The sequence below is a fragment of the Lasiosphaeria miniovina genome, assembly GCF_030549165.1.
Source record: "Lasiosphaeria miniovina strain SMH2392-1A chromosome Unknown B0T26scaffold_2, whole genome shotgun sequence".
In the NCBI taxonomy this organism is placed as follows: domain Eukaryota; kingdom Fungi; phylum Ascomycota; class Sordariomycetes; order Sordariales; family Lasiosphaeriaceae; genus Lasiosphaeria; species Lasiosphaeria miniovina.
In genome coordinates this window covers 2,930,422-2,945,783 of record NW_026848221.1, presented here as the reverse complement: position 1 = coordinate 2,945,783, position 15,362 = coordinate 2,930,422, and the positions used below count along the sequence as shown (strand labels likewise).

The 15,362-nt window shown below is 54.4% G+C and overlaps 5 protein-coding genes across 5 annotated transcripts; 4 read left to right on the top strand and 1 right to left on the bottom strand.

Moving 5' to 3' along the window:
* Window positions 1-50: 50 nt before the first annotated feature.
* Window positions 51-1,390, top strand: B0T26DRAFT_799566 (uncharacterized protein). The gene is made up of 4 exons (XM_060446976.1): window positions 51-359; window positions 622-880; window positions 936-1,112; window positions 1,146-1,390. Exons 1-3 carry the CDS (start codon window positions 337-339, stop codon window positions 1,059-1,061), a joined length of 408 nt encoding a protein of 135 aa, XP_060300443.1. The 5' UTR covers window positions 51-336; the 3' UTR covers window positions 1,062-1,112; window positions 1,146-1,390.
* B0T26DRAFT_672232 (uncharacterized protein) lies at window positions 1,049-1,390 on the top strand (the record flags this gene model as incomplete). The annotated part of the gene is made up of 2 exons (XM_060439423.1): window positions 1,049-1,112; window positions 1,146-1,390. 2 exons carry the CDS (start codon window positions 1,049-1,051, stop codon window positions 1,388-1,390), a joined length of 309 nt encoding a protein of 102 aa, XP_060300442.1.
* A 7,464-nt stretch (window positions 1,391-8,854) lies between these two features.
* Window positions 8,855-9,077, top strand: B0T26DRAFT_695097 (uncharacterized protein; the record flags this gene model as incomplete). The annotated part of the gene is made up of 1 exon (XM_060441276.1): window positions 8,855-9,077. A coding segment is annotated over one exon (223 nt), but the record flags the coding sequence as incomplete, so codon positions are not given.
* A 2,088-nt stretch (window positions 9,078-11,165) lies between these two features.
* Window positions 11,166-11,609, bottom strand: B0T26DRAFT_747899 (uncharacterized protein; the record flags this gene model as incomplete). Its single annotated transcript, XM_060444894.1, has 1 exon — window positions 11,166-11,609. One exon carries the CDS (start codon window positions 11,607-11,609, stop codon window positions 11,166-11,168), a length of 444 nt encoding a protein of 147 aa, XP_060300440.1.
* Window positions 11,610-12,419: 810 nt separating this feature from the next.
* Window positions 12,420-15,025, top strand: B0T26DRAFT_847296 (Metallo-dependent phosphatase-like protein). Its single transcript, XM_060447599.1, has 2 exons — window positions 12,420-13,980; window positions 14,089-15,025. Exons 1-2 carry the CDS (start codon window positions 12,851-12,853, stop codon window positions 14,663-14,665), a joined length of 1,707 nt encoding a protein of 568 aa, XP_060300439.1. The 5' UTR covers window positions 12,420-12,850; the 3' UTR covers window positions 14,666-15,025.
* The last annotated feature ends 337 nt before the right edge of the window (window positions 15,026-15,362 follow it).

Genomic DNA, 15,362 nt, shown 5'->3' with positions numbered 1-15,362 from the left:
GAGGAGGGGAGAAATTGAAGAGAACACAACACTTCATTTTTTTTCGGTCTGAATGTAAAATCCAACAATTAACTAATTGCGTTTCCCACCGCCTTAATTGCAAACGCAAGGACGAAGGCGACCTCCCGCTTCCACGAAAACCGCCCCGATGCCCCGCTACGATGGCCCCGCCGTCATCATGTATATGGAAAGGTGGCTCTGGGGGCATTACGGAGCACCTGAGGCAACCAAGGCAGAGAGATCAATATACGCTAAGCTCAAAGGGGTATAGGGCCAAATTAAGGCCCGTGGTCAATGTACTCATAACCCTAGCCCAGCAGATTTCCAATAAACGGCATGCACGGGCCAACTCTTAAAAAGTAGGTTACGCTCCCATTTCACATCACCCACATCCAGGGTGGGCGGCGATATATTCGACACCCCTGTACGAATATTTGGCGAACATGATACGCTGAAATCGACAGAAGTTCTAGTGGGGTAAACGGTAAAAATTAGTGAGATAAATACTGTAACTTAGCGGGCTGGCGCTAAGCTATAGCGGGTATTTTCCCTTTACGTTTTGCTGCCAGCTTTGCCCCCTATGGTGCCCGTAATAGCATCCCTCATCTCGCTAAGTTTTAGTGTATCACATTCGCCGAATATTTGTACAGGGGTATCGAATATATCGCCGCCCACCCTGCCAACATCCCGACCTTTGCCGCTTCTGCATCTTTTTCAACATCCCCAAGGCAGATTGTGCACGCCACCGCCTATCACCATGAGTAACCCCAGATATTTTGCGACTTTGTTTTTAGAACGCCTAGAAGCCTCACAGATTCTTCTTGTCGAGTGGGAGACTACTCTCCTGATACGTTTCGGCTATCCTCTTGCGCCAAATGGAGTGAGTCGGCACAAGTGCTTCTCTTAATCACGACATTTGATCTAACAACCGATAGAGCCGATTTTTTCTTGTCCCTGACAGCCAGCTACAGAAAGTCGGCGAAATTGCTGCGGAATTAAGGCTATCTCCTGTGGATGAGAATACTTTACGCTCAGTCTACCGTGCGAGATGGCGGAGATGACACTTCGCTACCTCATCGACGACACGGCTTCTAGCCAAGGTCCGCCGCGACGTAGGCTCGTTTTTCTGCCTATATCTTGGACAGGAATTAGCTGCGACGAGCTTGTACCGATTATGGTTGATAATGGCCTTCAGCCCACACTACCCAATACTGTCCGGACAGTGCCTCTCCCGGTCGCATGCGCCGCTTTCGTCCGAATGGCTGCTCGCGAAAAACGCGCAAGTCGACTCCGCACTCGGATATTTGAGCAGCTTTCTAGCGTGATCACGCATAGCCTCTTTGACATGAGCTACGAGGGAGATTACATGGAGTTTCCGCCGAATGACTAGCCACTTTCAGACAAGGAGAAGTTGGAGATTGAAAACGCCGTGACGGAAATTAATGGATGGGCTTTCAGGGAGGATGAAGAATGGATCAGAATCATATTGGTGGAAATCATCACTGGGAAGAAAACGCATGAGGATTTGCCTTACTGATGTGCCAAGATATAGTTATATTTCCTGACGTCGGCCTGTTTATGTATATGCTCGGCAAGGTCGAGAACCAGGCCAATATCGACCTTGAAGTGGTGGTTCGCTGCTGAGCTTTATCCTGTATTGGACATTCAGCACCTCGTCGGTCACAAACCTCTCATGGCTAAGCGTGGTGTCGCACGGACCTGCACGGAAGTACGGAGCATGCCTGCCCTCCCTTCCTCCGGGAAAACACGGCTATAACCGTCAATCCCTTACTCCGGCCAAAGGCATGCCGAGCTCCCTTGCATGTCTCGCGATTTCTTCATTTACTCCTTGAATTCGGACCTCTGATGGGGCTAGGCGGCCTCGGAACGAGGCCAGGTTCCTAGCTACAAGTAGAAGAAACAGATCCTTCATTTTGGTCCCGATTCCTCAGATAATTCAAGACCTTCTTTTTCTGACAATACTGTTAGAATAGCGATGTTGGTGACCGTACTCTACTCTGGAAGGGAGGCGGTGCGATGCACGTGCTAGCGCACGTGCTTGCAGGCACGGGCGCCGCACGGCCCTCGCACGGCCATGTACAAAGCCAAAGACCCCCACCATAGATTTCTAGAGCAGAACATGAATCAGAACAACTTTACACCCCCCCCCCCGGTAGTACTACCACTTTTTGACCCGTTGGAACACCTACGTGGTTGGAATACCACGAACACTGATCAGTGAGTGGTAACACTCACAGATAAGCTACGTGAAGAGACGAAATCGTACTATCGGCGCGATCGCACTGAACTTTCGAGGGAAGTGCGACCCGCGTGCGAGAATCTCTCGTACTATCGCCTAGACGACTGTTTCCTACGAACTTTCGAGGGAGTAAGGAAGCTTCATCTAGAAGAATTAAGGAACCAATCGTACTAAACGCGAATGTTGACGACCGCTGGAAATCGGGAAGGCGATCGTAAGCATCACGGCTTGGTACAAGAGGAACCCGAATTGCGCGCCACAGTGCATTAACCCCGCTATAACCCCACTCAATACCAAAAACCCCGGTCGTACGGCAGCGACCAATCACCAACACACTTATCGACAGTCATCGATAACTTGAAGACGATGGCGTTAGATAGTGAGGAGGAATCCTACGAGGAGATCTGGGAGAATAGCGGCATCCCCGCGACGGTTTGGAAGAGCAATGTTGACTTCAACCTGTGGGATTCTGAAACGCCACCAAACCTCACGAACCCATTTCGGGAGAAGGAGGCAACAACGTACTTCGCACAGAGTATGATAGAGTTTATCTAGTTCAATACGAGCCCAGATAGAATCCGCGCGGCTTTCCGCGAAGATTTCAAAGGCTGGACAGTCGCACAATTCAACGAAGTCAATCGTACGTTCAAGAAGCGAATGCTTACCATCTTGGAGCAGAAGAACGTACAAGTCCCGGAAGGAACGGCCTCAGAGAAGTTCGCCAATCTCGTGACGACCGCACAGCCAATAGAGATGTCGCACAACACCCATCAACCATCTCCGACACCCACCCTACAGCTCAAGACAGGAGGAATACCACTCCTAACGAACCCACCGGGTACGACGACTTCTCCATCTCCAAATTCGTACCAGAACCCGAACCCGCTGTACGGAACCCCCTACATCCAGTACCAGAATATCCCACCGACGCGGATCATATATAACGGCCCAGTCGATAGCAGGAAAGTATCGGCGTTTGTGAAGGCATGGAAGCCCGCACGGAACTACACAGGACGTCCGTACGACATCTTGTACGATAAGGTCAAGCACTTCGTTAGTATTTGCCGGAGGCACGAGATCCCGGAGGATATGTATCACGCAGTATTCCCCGAGATCCTGTCTGACCGTGCGGAGACGTACTATATGAACCATATTGGGCCTGATAAGAGGTGGGACGAGATCTATCAACTGCTGGACTCGTACTTCAATACTACGGTGAACCACGCCGAGTATTACTCGGACTGGACTACCCTCAGCTTCGCACGATTGCGTAGGGAGAGCCCAGAGGCACCAGCGAAGGAGATGCTCGAGAAGATGCTCGACAAGCTCCAGCTCGTGCAGCGTGCCCTAGGCGAGGGATACCAGGGCGAGATCGCACTACACACCGCAGTCACGCGAGCCTGCACGGGAGTCGCAGAGTTTGAACCAGCACTACTGGGCCAGAGGACATCGTGCGAGTCACTATTTGACAAGCTGAGAACAGCCCTGAAGATTGCAGAGGACCGCAAGGTTTCGCGACAGTTCCATACCCAGACGCACGACCCAGCTCCACAGCGATTCAAGTTCACGATCAAGGACGAGTGCGAATTCAACTATGAGGTCGTCATCGATATCGTACAGCTCAAGGGAAGGAAGGCGCTACACGTTATCGATGTGGCGACATCATTTCAGGCAGTAACGTTCCTACGATCAATGTCAGCGAACGATGCATGGGACGCACTATGTCGCTGTTGGATCTTTGTATACCAAGGGCCCCCAGATGTGATATCGCACGACCCAGGAACGAACTTCGCATCTGAGGAGTTCAGGAACAACGCCAAGATTATGGGAGTCTCGTGCAAAGAGATGCCGATTGAGGCACACTGGGCTATCGGTAAGGTAGAGAGAGCACACCGCCCATTAGAACGGGCGTACGATATCCTCCACCAGGAGTTGAGTCATCGCACAGACGACGAGACGATCCTCCAGATGGCAGTTAAGGCTCTTAACAATACGGCTGGCCCAGACGGGCTCGTACCAACACTCTTGGTATTTGGAGCGTACCCCAGGATCAATCACGACTCGCCACCGTCACCCGAGATTAGAGAGAGAGCGCGAGCAGTGCAGAAAGCAATGAAGATGTTGCGCGAGATCCGCGCACAAGTTAGCGTTAATCGTGCGCTCAATACTCGGAACGGACCAACGACAAATGGAGTCCTCGCACTACCCTTGAGGAGCGAGGTGCTTGTCTGGCGAGAAGGGAAGGACAAGAGGTGGGAAGGACCATACCCCATTATCGCCAAGGACTACGCCAATGTTACCGTCGAAATGCAGAGCGGCCCAAAGACGTTCAGAATAACCCAGGTCAAGCCGTACTATCAAGATAAAGATAGGGAAGAGCAGGGACAAGGAGAAATCATCTCGCACGAGAAAGACCAGGTATTGAAAGAACCTGTTCCCATCGTGCAAAAGAGGGGACGGGGACGACCAAGAGAGAACCCAATCCCAGCTCAAGGCACGACTCTTGTTACTCAGAAGGAAGTCGACGCACTCGCACTGGCTATCCAACTCCGCGAAGAAGGAAAGATCACTATACCCGGGCTACCATTTGAGGAATCGGACGCCCAGGAGATTGATGGACTGCTAGTCTCACACGTTATTGAGGTCATCCGCTTTAATGAGAAGAAGCATGGCAAGCTAAGACTCTGGAAGACCCGACTCGTGCGAGAGATAAAGGGAAAGGATTCTATCCCCTATGAGAAGTCCAGGTTGATCGTGCAAGGCCATAGCGACGAGGATAAAAAGGAGATCTTGACCCAGGCTCCGACGATCCAGAGAATGAGCCAGAGACTGATCCTCGCACTAGGCCCATCGCTAGAAGAGCGAATTGGTGCAAAGACTGAACTGAGAGATATTACGCAAGCCTATATCCAATCGACAGATCCTCTTCATCGCACAATCATCGCACAGCTCCCGAAGGAACTCAAGGACAAGTATCCGAAAGGTACGGTCCTATGGATCAAGAAGCCCCTATATGGACTCGCAGAGGCCGGAGTCCATTGGTTCAAGACGTACAACAAGCACCATATCGAGGCATTGGAGATGCAAACTTCAACGTACGACCCTTGTCTGTTAGTTACCAAAAACGGACAAGAGACCTTCGGAATCACAGGCATGCAGACAGACGATACGCTCACACTAGCCACCCCCCAATTTTCGGAAAAAGAGGAGGTCAAGCTCAAAGAAGCAGGACTGATGGCGAAGCCAAAGAAGTTCCTGACGCACGACTCTCCTATCGAGTTCAACGGATGTCGCCTCCAACTCCAGGGAAAAGACATCTTAATCGCACAGAAAGGGCAGGCCAAGCAACTCAACCTAATCGACCAGGAAAAAGAAGATGCACCCCAACAATATGTATCTCAACGTGCGAGAGGTGCATATATCGCAAGCATTTGCCAGCCAGAGGCAGCGTACGACCTATCTATCGCAGTCCAAGTGAAGGAACCAGAGAAGGGAGACCACGACAGCCTGAATAAGAGGATCCAGTGGCAGATCGATAACCCGGAGCGAGGACTTTGCTATCAACCACTGGACCTTGATCGCGCGAAGCTATTCATCTTTACTGATGAATCTTTCGCGAATAACAAGGACATGTCATCACAGCTCGGATTCCTAATCGTACTAGGAACGGAGGACGAACGTATGGATAAGTCATTCCAGCTCTGCGGCAATATCGTACACTGGTCCTCAACCAAGTGCAAGAGGATTACCAGGAGCGTGCTGGCGAGCGAGCTCTACGGCATGGTGAACGGATTCGATAGCGGAATTGCCATTAGTACGACACTCACCAAGATTACCAGCGTCCTCGGAATCGCACGAATCCCAGTGGTAATCTGTACAGACTCGAGGTCACTGTACGATTGCATGGTGAAGCTGGGAACCGCGAGTGAGAAGAGACTAATGATAGACATTATGTCCCTCCGCAAAGCGTACGAGCGCCGGGAGATCTCAGAAATCCGTTGGATTGATGGACAAGACAACCCAGCCGATGCACTTACTAAGAAGAACCCCAACCAAGCATTGACAAAGCTGGTAAATAACGGAAAGGTCATCGTACGAATCGAGGCATTCGTCGATAGACTGGAGAAGAAGGACTGAGGAGGAGTGGAAAGGCCCTTATGTATTATCACCGCACGATCACTCCATTCATATCCCTAGGAAACCCATTTCATTAAAAAAAAAAAAAAAAAAAACTCAACGCACCATCCCCCCAACCCCAAAAGATATTTAAACCCCAGAAAAACACCCCAACCCCAAGTACAAAAGAGATCCCTCAACCGTACGAAGGGCCCAGGCGCGAACCCAGCCAACGGAGGGAGAGAAGCTACTCCTCAAGCAGAAAAGGGTTCAGGCGCGAGCCCGAACTGGAGGGAGGAAGAGCACGTTGGCTAAGACCAGCGCGAGGAGAACCACCAGCTGAACTACCGCCCGAGTCCCAGGCGGACATTGAGCCCTCGTTGGAATGAGAGCAGCGAGATCCGTGCGACTGCCAGACGCACTCGGCACAGGCGCCACCCTGGAATGAGGGGATGCGTACGCAATGCCGGAACTTGGGAGACGCGTTTGGATTGCCGCACTTCTCCGGGCACGGGCGCACGCGTGTACCGCGCGATTGAACAAGGAGCGCACGAAAGTACGACTCCCGGCGGATGATGCGGGCAAAGAGAAAATGGACCGACGCACGATCGGCAGCCGGAACGCGGATCTCAACGTCAACCGAGGGCATGGCAACGACGCGGCGCTCATCGTCCTGAGAATAATCAGCCACTCGTACAACAAAAAGAAAGACTCTCGAGGGTACTTACGTTGATACAGAGGCTCGCAAGGAGACGGCGGTTATCCTCAGAACCAGTCGGAATAAGCAGGAAGAGATCGCCAGTACTATTCGTACGAGAGCTAATGGTACCAAGAGGGGTAGGCGGCAGGCCGCCGCCGCCAGGCACGAGAGACATTGTGCCTGTATGTGCGTGTGAAGAGCGTACGAAGAAGAAGAAGAAGGGAAGAAGGAGGGCGAGAAGGCCAGATTTATGCCTAGAACTGGGTGCCTCGAAAGCGCACTCTTCGGACCCTCCGCTCCTTCCGCACGATCCCCGGTCCCGGGCACATCGTCGTACGAGACCCCGGATCGGCACTGGCAGGCAAACAAGTTATCAGACAAACGTACGAGGAGGTCGGGACTCATTGCACGATACTAGCAAACAGCATATTCAGACGAGGTGGTACGACGATCTGATCATCCAACCACGTGGGGAGCCACAACAAGCAAGAACTTGAGATAAAGAGTTCACGAGAAGGCAGGATAGGGAGAGGGATCGTACGGTCACAAAAGAAGAGTTGCCAGTGTTGGAATAGCGATGTTGGTGACCGTACTCTACTCTGGAAGGGAGGCGGTGCGATGCACGTGCGCCGCACGGCCCTCGCACGGCCATGTACAAAGCCAAAGACCCCCACCATAGATTTCTAGAGCAGAACATGAATCAGAACAACTTTACACCCCCCCCGGTAGTACTACCACTTTTTGACCCGTTGGAACACCTACGTGGTTGGAATACCACGAACAAATACAAACACCTCATTGTATTTGATGCCCCATCTTCTGTTACCCTGTGAATGCGTATGACATATGGATATAAGTGTTACCTGGTATCGACGACCCCGCTGACTGCAGATGATCCGCGCTGACGGCGCTATTGACCCACCATATCTGTGTATCACCCAATCCGGCCATACTAGTTAGAAGGCGATATTCGCTCGCCGGCTTGTCTTATTGCCGGCGTCGATGATTCCGCCGCCGGATCGAGCCTAGCAGGCCACCACAGCCCTACCGCACAGGGGGCCTCGGCCGCAATAGTGCTAGCCTGGATGACTGGGCCTCTGATTTCCACGCTTTAGAATGCGGTCTCCGGCCCTCGCGCGTCTTCCGCTTCTGCCCTCGCGCGCGCGTCTTCCACTTTTGCCCTCCTGCCCTCCCGCCACCTATACCGTATACAGCCATGGCCCGTATATCGAAACGGAAGAAGGCATAAGCACAAAGCTCAGTCACGGTGGCCACCAACGACTTCTAGGCTGCCTACGAGAGCGTATAGGACGCTAAGCAGACTACTACGAATAATGTAGAGCTCCGTACCAACAAAAGGAATATACACTCGTTAATCCAGCAAGAGAGGCTAAAAAATACCGTTACTATATACGAGCCAAAGAAGCGGGAGTTTCAGCAATTCTGTCACGGCAAGTGCAGACAACTAGCTAGATTAGTGGGTCCCGCCCTGGCCCCACCTGGCCACACTGGATTTAAGCGGTGGTCTGTGCACACCACAACCACGCGGCCCACAACACAACTTACTTCCCCCGCGCCCTGCCCGGGCCTTGGAAGCTTCTTTCCTTTTTTCCTTCTTTAGCTTTAGATTCTACGAATACAGCGACTACATTGCAGCCTTGCCTCATAACATTTGACTGTGCGGTGTTACGATCCCGGTTCAGAGGTGCAGAGGGCGTTGTCCCCCCCGCTGCAGATTGGCTGGAGCGGCATTCAGGGCAGGGCTCTCGGCAGGAAGGATGCGGCCAATCAGGAAGTGCTCTGTGCGGTTAGTTGCCAAGACCTGGGAGAGCGCACGGAGCAGGGCGATTAGTGGGGCCCATGGCGATCTGTTCGCAGATCGCCCCGGGGTCCACAGAGCGCAGGGAAGGGACCCTGATTGGTTGCTCATAGTTCTATATAGGAGCTGGCAGAACGCGCTCTCTCTGGGAGAACGGTTCTGCAGCTATCAATGCATCTGGTTAAGCATACATTGGTTGTATGTTGAAAGCCTGTCTTTCGCAATCTGTGCACGATACTCCTTGTCTCCTGTCATCTCCTACCTACCGTCCAGACCCCCACAATCCTAGGCCGGGCCTAGCTCCGTGGACCTGTTTATTACGATCCTGGTCCAAGACTGCAGGAGGCGCTGGAAGCCAATTGCCAATTGGGCCGCACAAGTGGGCGGGGTCGGGCCCCGCAAGTGTTCGACACAGCCAATCAGGAGGCGCTCGGTGCGACTGGTCTGCCAAGACCAGGCGAGCGCACCGAGCAGGACGCTCGGTAGTCTCTGAGACGCTCGGTGTACCAAGCGTTAGGAGGAGCACTGAGCACGCAAAGGAAGAGTCCTGATTGGTTACCTGAATTAGATATATACGATGACCGTAGCCACGGTCTTAGATAGTTCTTGCTTGGTTCTTCAAGCAAGCAATACACATTCACTGCACTCATACACTTTGAGTGGCATTCCGATTTGACTGTATTACCCGTGCGATAGGAGCTTGCCCTTTGTTCTATCTTCATAATTACCAACCCCAACATTCTGTGGAGCCCGTGCTCCCTTACAGACAGACGACCCTAACAGTCGAGTGGTTTGTAATACTGTTGTCCAGATTGTAACATGCGGTGACAAATTCTTTACTTCTAAATAGTATTACGATCGTGATACTATAATACAAGATAAGCTTCTTGTCACCGCACAGTCAACTAGATGAGGCAAAGCTGCATTAAGGTCGCTGTGTTCGTAGAATCTAAAGCTAAGGAAAAGGAAAAGGAAGGAAGTTCCAAATTCTGTGCGGTGCTCGAAGAAGTAGGGTTGGTCTGTGGGTCACGTCCGCACGGGCCAGTACCCCACCCCGCACCTCGATCACCAGCCGGTTGTCTTGGCACTTGCCAGCCAGCTGCCTTAGCACTTACCAGCCAGCTGTCTTGATACTTGCCGTGACACTCCTCCTTTTCCTCGTTAAGTATATTATAGCGGCCACTTCGAGGTAAGTGTCACGGCGGGTGCCGTGGTGGCAATGACGCACTACGTGGTCCTGATTGGTCGCATCTTTTTTAGAGTGTGATCAATGCGCAAAGCCTTATCTTACGTAAGGCTGCATCATATCTTCCGCTCCTAGGACCCCGCGGTCCCTGAGATAGCTTCCTTTCTTTCCTTACCTTTGGATTTCACAATACAGGTTAGGTTCTACTGTGCTTTGGCCGGTCAATATCTCTCCCTCGTGACAGGGTCTGCCAAGACGAGTAGAGGTTCTGGAAGATGCTGTGGAGCTCAGTCAACAATCCGGAAGCAGGCTGATCAACAGCACTAATCACACCAACACGACCACTATAGTGTCCTACACTTCAGAGCCTTATAGCAATAGTAACCAGCCATACTTTAACAGCTCCCAAATTCTATCACTACTCTCAAATGGCCTCACAATCCATATCAAGGCAACCGACACAGGCCCAGATGGCGCTATGGGAGTTGCTATTACAACTACCACAGGCCCGGCTGGCCCAGGCACTGCAGGCCCGGCTGGCCCAGCCACCGCAGGTCTGGCTGCAACAGCCCACCTCGCGTAGATTCATGATGCATCACTCCACGACAGGTCCTCGGTTCATTTCCCAGCTTCCTGGCCTCCTCGACGCACCGTAGAACAGACCCGAGTCTTAACATGCGCAGGCCATTTTTTCAAGGAGCACAATTATGATGTACATGCCAAGAGGCCCACTTCCAAGTTATGCTTTGCCATAATTTGCTGCCCGACACTCAGCCTGCATGCATTGCATATGCGTGGGTTGACACCATCGATTTTGCTATCAAAGCAGAAAGTCTAGTATGCCGCTTGCCAAATCCCGTCTAATTATCCTAAAGAAACCCCGCATGAAGAGAAAAAGACAAGGACAAGAACTCCAAGCGCCGTGCCAAGATTCACAAACACCATCCTCCATCTTCCCCGCCATCAGACCACCCTAAAAAAAAAGAACGATGCAACAGTGAATCCAAACGCTCCTCCAGGGACATCCGTGCCAATCTGCCACCACCACCACACCCTCCCTTTCGCAAATTAAAGCGCACCGTCTCTAACTGCCCTTGCAAGAAGGCTCGCACGAGGGCGGGCCCGTTTTAGAGGCGCACGGCGGCATGTAGGTCTGACTGGGGTCTGCCCCGGGGCAGGTGATGGTCCAGCCCCGGATCATGCCCTCGGGGGACCAGCAGCCGGGGCCGGAGACGGTGCCAGGGTCGGAGCAGTCGGCCGTGGTGTGCACGGTGATGACGCACTGGGCGCCGGCGATGGGCCCGTGCACGTCGATCGACTGCATGGCGGCGAAGGGGCTGCCAAAGAAGTTGTTGCACTGCCCGCAGTCGTTGCCGTACGTCAGCTGCGTCGTGATGGCGTCGCTGCCCATGGGGCACCCACGCGTCGGCGACATGGAGAAGCTCCCGATCAGCGGGATGCGCTTCGCGTTGCTGCTGCCGAGCGCCGCGGCATCCGCTGTTGACAACATGCCGAGCACGGCCACCATCGCGGCGAGTGCAGTTCCTTTGGAGAGCATTTTTGCGGCGGGCAGAGGACGGTTTTGATTCCCGTGTGTTTCTTTTTCGGTGACTGGGAAGTGGGAAGGTGTGTTGTGTGATCGCTCACTGAGTGTAGGTCCAAGACTCTAAGAGAGAAGCAAATGACAAAATGAAACAGTGAAACCAATGAAACAGGGAAACCAAGAAAGAGAAGGAAACCCCAAACTCAAGGAAATGTGTGCATGGTGATTTGATGTGGAAATTGATGATTGAGATGAAGGACTTGACCGATGGGGTTGGCATGCCCATTATATGCTCGTCGCATTTCCAACCTCGTCGTCGGCCGAATCTATTTTGAGTGCAACGATCTGACTCAGTGCCAGGCTCGCGCGTGCGCAGCATCTCGATAACGCACACGCGATCGACTTTGGTGGTGGCAGGGCTTGGGTGCCGGCTAGCCGATCGGGGCAATTAAGCTGGCAATTGGCGAAAGCCCGGGGTGACGTCCGATCGATGGATAGGGCTGAACGCCAAGCCCCGCCCCAACGACCGCCACACAGCGAAGCTCGCCGTTCCGATGGAACGAGCCCCGCGATACTGCCCCGCTCGGCGGGGGCTGTGCAAGGGATGGATGCAAGGGTGATGCTGACGGCCAAATTATCGGACCGGAGGTGCTCGGATGACACGTGAGTTTATCAGCTTATCGCGGGGCGCCCTTATCGCTTCCATCCGGTCGGCACGTGATAATGCGCTTGGCCTTTGTGGGTCTCGACCACTTTAGGCAGCCCAAAAACTTGCCTCGATGCCAAGCTCCAACTGTCCTCGGCCCGCTCACAAAGTGCGACAAACAAGGCAGGTCACCAAGTGAACCGATGCGCCAAGTAACTCTAACACGGCGCGTCGCGACATTGCAATTTCTGCAAGGCAAAAAACATTTGTTATCTGAACCCGCTGGCCAACCAGCCATCCGCGTGCGTTCCTACCCCTGGGCACCGCATCGCCGTGCAATCGCATACCGAGGGGAAATGTAGCGAACCGGCGACGATCAGCACGTGGCAGTGACGGACGGACAAGATAGATAGATGGTGAGCATTTCAAATAAAATGACGGGTGCGCCCGAGTCCGAGGTGTCGTCGCCGCCCAGACCTCCATTTCTCAAGATTCTCTCCTTGCAACCTCTTAATTTAGGTTGCAGCTCGCGCCTCTTTGGGTGAGAGTTTCGGCACAATTGTTACGACAAAGAGTGGTCATGATGAAGCTGCTCCTCTCCGCCTCGTGCCTCGTGGCCGCGTGCTCGGGCGCCATCGCCACGGCCAGCGACACCCCCTTTGTCGGTGACCATCTCATCAGCGAGCGCAAGCTGTCTAGGCGCTTCATCGACAGCGACGGCAACTACAACATCTCCTTCTACCACATCAACGACGTGCACGCGCACCTCGACCAGTTCTCGTCTTCTGGCACCGACTGCACCAATCCGTCGCGCGGGTGCTATGGCGGCTACTCGCGCGTGCGGACGGTTCTGAAGGAGACGCGGCCCGAACACCCAGACTCGCTGCTGCTCAACGTCGGCGACGAGTTCCAGGGCACCATGTACTTCAGCTACTACGGCGGCGAGAAGATTGCCGACACGCTGAACCAGCTGGGCTTCGACGCCATGACGCTAGGCAACCACGAGTTCGACCGCGGCTCCGAGTACCTGGGCCAGTTCCTCGATAACCTGACGTTCCCCATCGTCAGCGCCAACATCTTCTCCAGCAACGAGAAGCTCAACCGCACCATCAAGCCCTTCTACGTCTTTGAGAAGTACCAGCTGGCCGTCATTGGCGTCACCACGGAGACGACGCCCGGCATCTCGTCGCCCGGCCCCGAGACCACCTTCACGGACCCCGTGCGCGCCGTCCAGGACACGGTCGACCTGATCCGGGCGACCACCAACATCACGCGCATCGCCGCCATCACGCACATCGGGTACGAGGAGGACCAGCGGCTAGCGAGCGAGACGACGGGCCTGCACCTGATCATGGGCGGGCACAGCCACACGCCGCTGGGCGACTTCCCGGGCGCCGTCGGCCCGTACCCGACCATCGTCAAGAACAAGGACGGCGACGAGGTCTTCATCGTCACGGCGTACCGCTGGGGCGAGTACCTTGGGTACATTGACGTGACGTACGACGCGGCCGGCAAGATCCTCGAGTACCACGGCGCGCCGATCCACCTGACCAATGCGACGGCGCAGGACCCCGAGCTGCAGGCCGAGGTCGACGCTTGGCGCGTCCCGTTCCAAGAGTTCAGCTCCCAGGTGATTGGGTTCAGCGATGTGGTCCTGGACCAGTCGACCTGCCAGATGCAGGAGTGCACGCTGGGCGACTTCATTTCAGAGTGAGTAGTATTCGCCCCGGCGAGTGAAAGCGCCATGGTGCTCTCTCGTCGCAGACCCTATCTGTCACGTGCCAGGCACCGAACTAATTCCACTCGGCCTCTCCACAGCGCCATGCTCGACTACCGCCTCAACGGCAGCACTCCCGCAACAGCGCCCGCGTTCGCAATCACCAACGCCGGCGGCATCCGCGCGACCATCGACCAGGGCAACGTGACACGGGGCGAGGTGCTGACGGCGTTCCCGTTCGGCAACGCCGTGGTGGAGGTGACCATGGCAGGGGAGTTCCTGTGGACGGCGCTCGAGGGCATCGTGTCGCGCGTGAGCCAGGTCAACGGGCGGGCCGTGACGTCGTTCCTGCAGGTGAGCCGGGGGATCCGCATCTCGTTCAGCCCGACGGCGGCGGCCGGCAGCCGGCTCAAGGCGGTGAGCATCGGCGGCGCGCCGCTCGACCGCCAGGCCGAGTACCGTGTGGTCACGATTGATTTCGTGGCCAACGGCGGCGACAACTTCTTCGACCCGCCGCGCAAAGATTTTGTCATCCTCGACACCCTCGACGAGGTCCTCGTCAACTACATCAAGGCCAAGTCGCCTGTTAATATTGCGCTCGACGGCCGCATCAAGGCCGTCAGCACCAGCTGCAAGAACAGACGGCGGGCCGAGGCTGGTTCGAAAAGGGGGGTGTAATTCAGGTAACGGAACTAGGAAGGGGGCAGGTTTCAACTTTGCGCAAAACAGCAGCGGCAGATCCAATTTGAGGAAATAAAGCATGCGAGTAATATTGTAACCCGAGTGTGTAAAATACTGGTGACGCAAATCGGAAACTTGGAGCGTAAAATACTGATGACACAAATCGGAAACTTGGAATGGAATCAAGTTGAAATAAGAGCGCATGGAACGCGGAGTCCCTTTGCTATCAACCAGTCTAGGGCGGCACTAACTAGGGCCAAAAGCTAGACTAGCGGCTTGCTTCATGCAGTCTGCCGCCGCCAGCTCCATGCAATGAGCCGTTGACTCCACTCTTGAATTGCCGATTCCGTCCGAACTCAACGACTGCCGGAGCCCCACTGGAGGACCTGCCCGGCCCTTCCCGGCCCGGCCCGGCCCGACCCCATGGCCGTCCAAGCCAGTGACCGACCGGGGCGACCGAGGTGGTCTGTTGGCCCCAGCCCTGACCGACCAGAAGCGCCTCAGGAGCGCCCAGCGCACACTCCGCCTTTAATCCCTGTGCCGACGACAAAGCGCTTGTCGGTTTGCTTTCGACGCCTGGTTTCTGAATTGACGGATATCTCGTTCACAACGCCGACAAGGCAAAGAAAGCGCTTGCTCGCTCCAGGGATGGCGCGCTGGCCTCTGAACGGCAAACACAGGCCCTGGTCCGCGA

Excerpts from the sequence above, each read along its gene's own strand:
- B0T26DRAFT_847296 (XM_060447599.1), top strand. The coding sequence starts at position 12,851 with ATGATGAAGCTGCTCCTCTCCGCCTCGTGCCTCGTGGCCGCGTGCTCG. Across the intron at positions 13,981-14,088 it reads CTGGGCGACTTCATTTCAGA|CGCCATGCTCGACTACCGCC; the intron begins GTGAGTAGTATT and ends GCCTCTCCACAG.
- B0T26DRAFT_799566 (XM_060446976.1), top strand. The coding sequence starts at position 337 with ATGCACGGGCCAACTCTTAAAAA. Across the intron at positions 360-621 it reads CACGGGCCAACTCTTAAAAA|TGTATCACATTCGCCGAATA; the intron begins GTAGGTTACGCT and ends GCTAAGTTTTAG. Across the intron at positions 881-935 it reads ATCCTCTTGCGCCAAATGGA|AGCCGATTTTTTCTTGTCCC; the intron begins GTGAGTCGGCAC and ends AACAACCGATAG.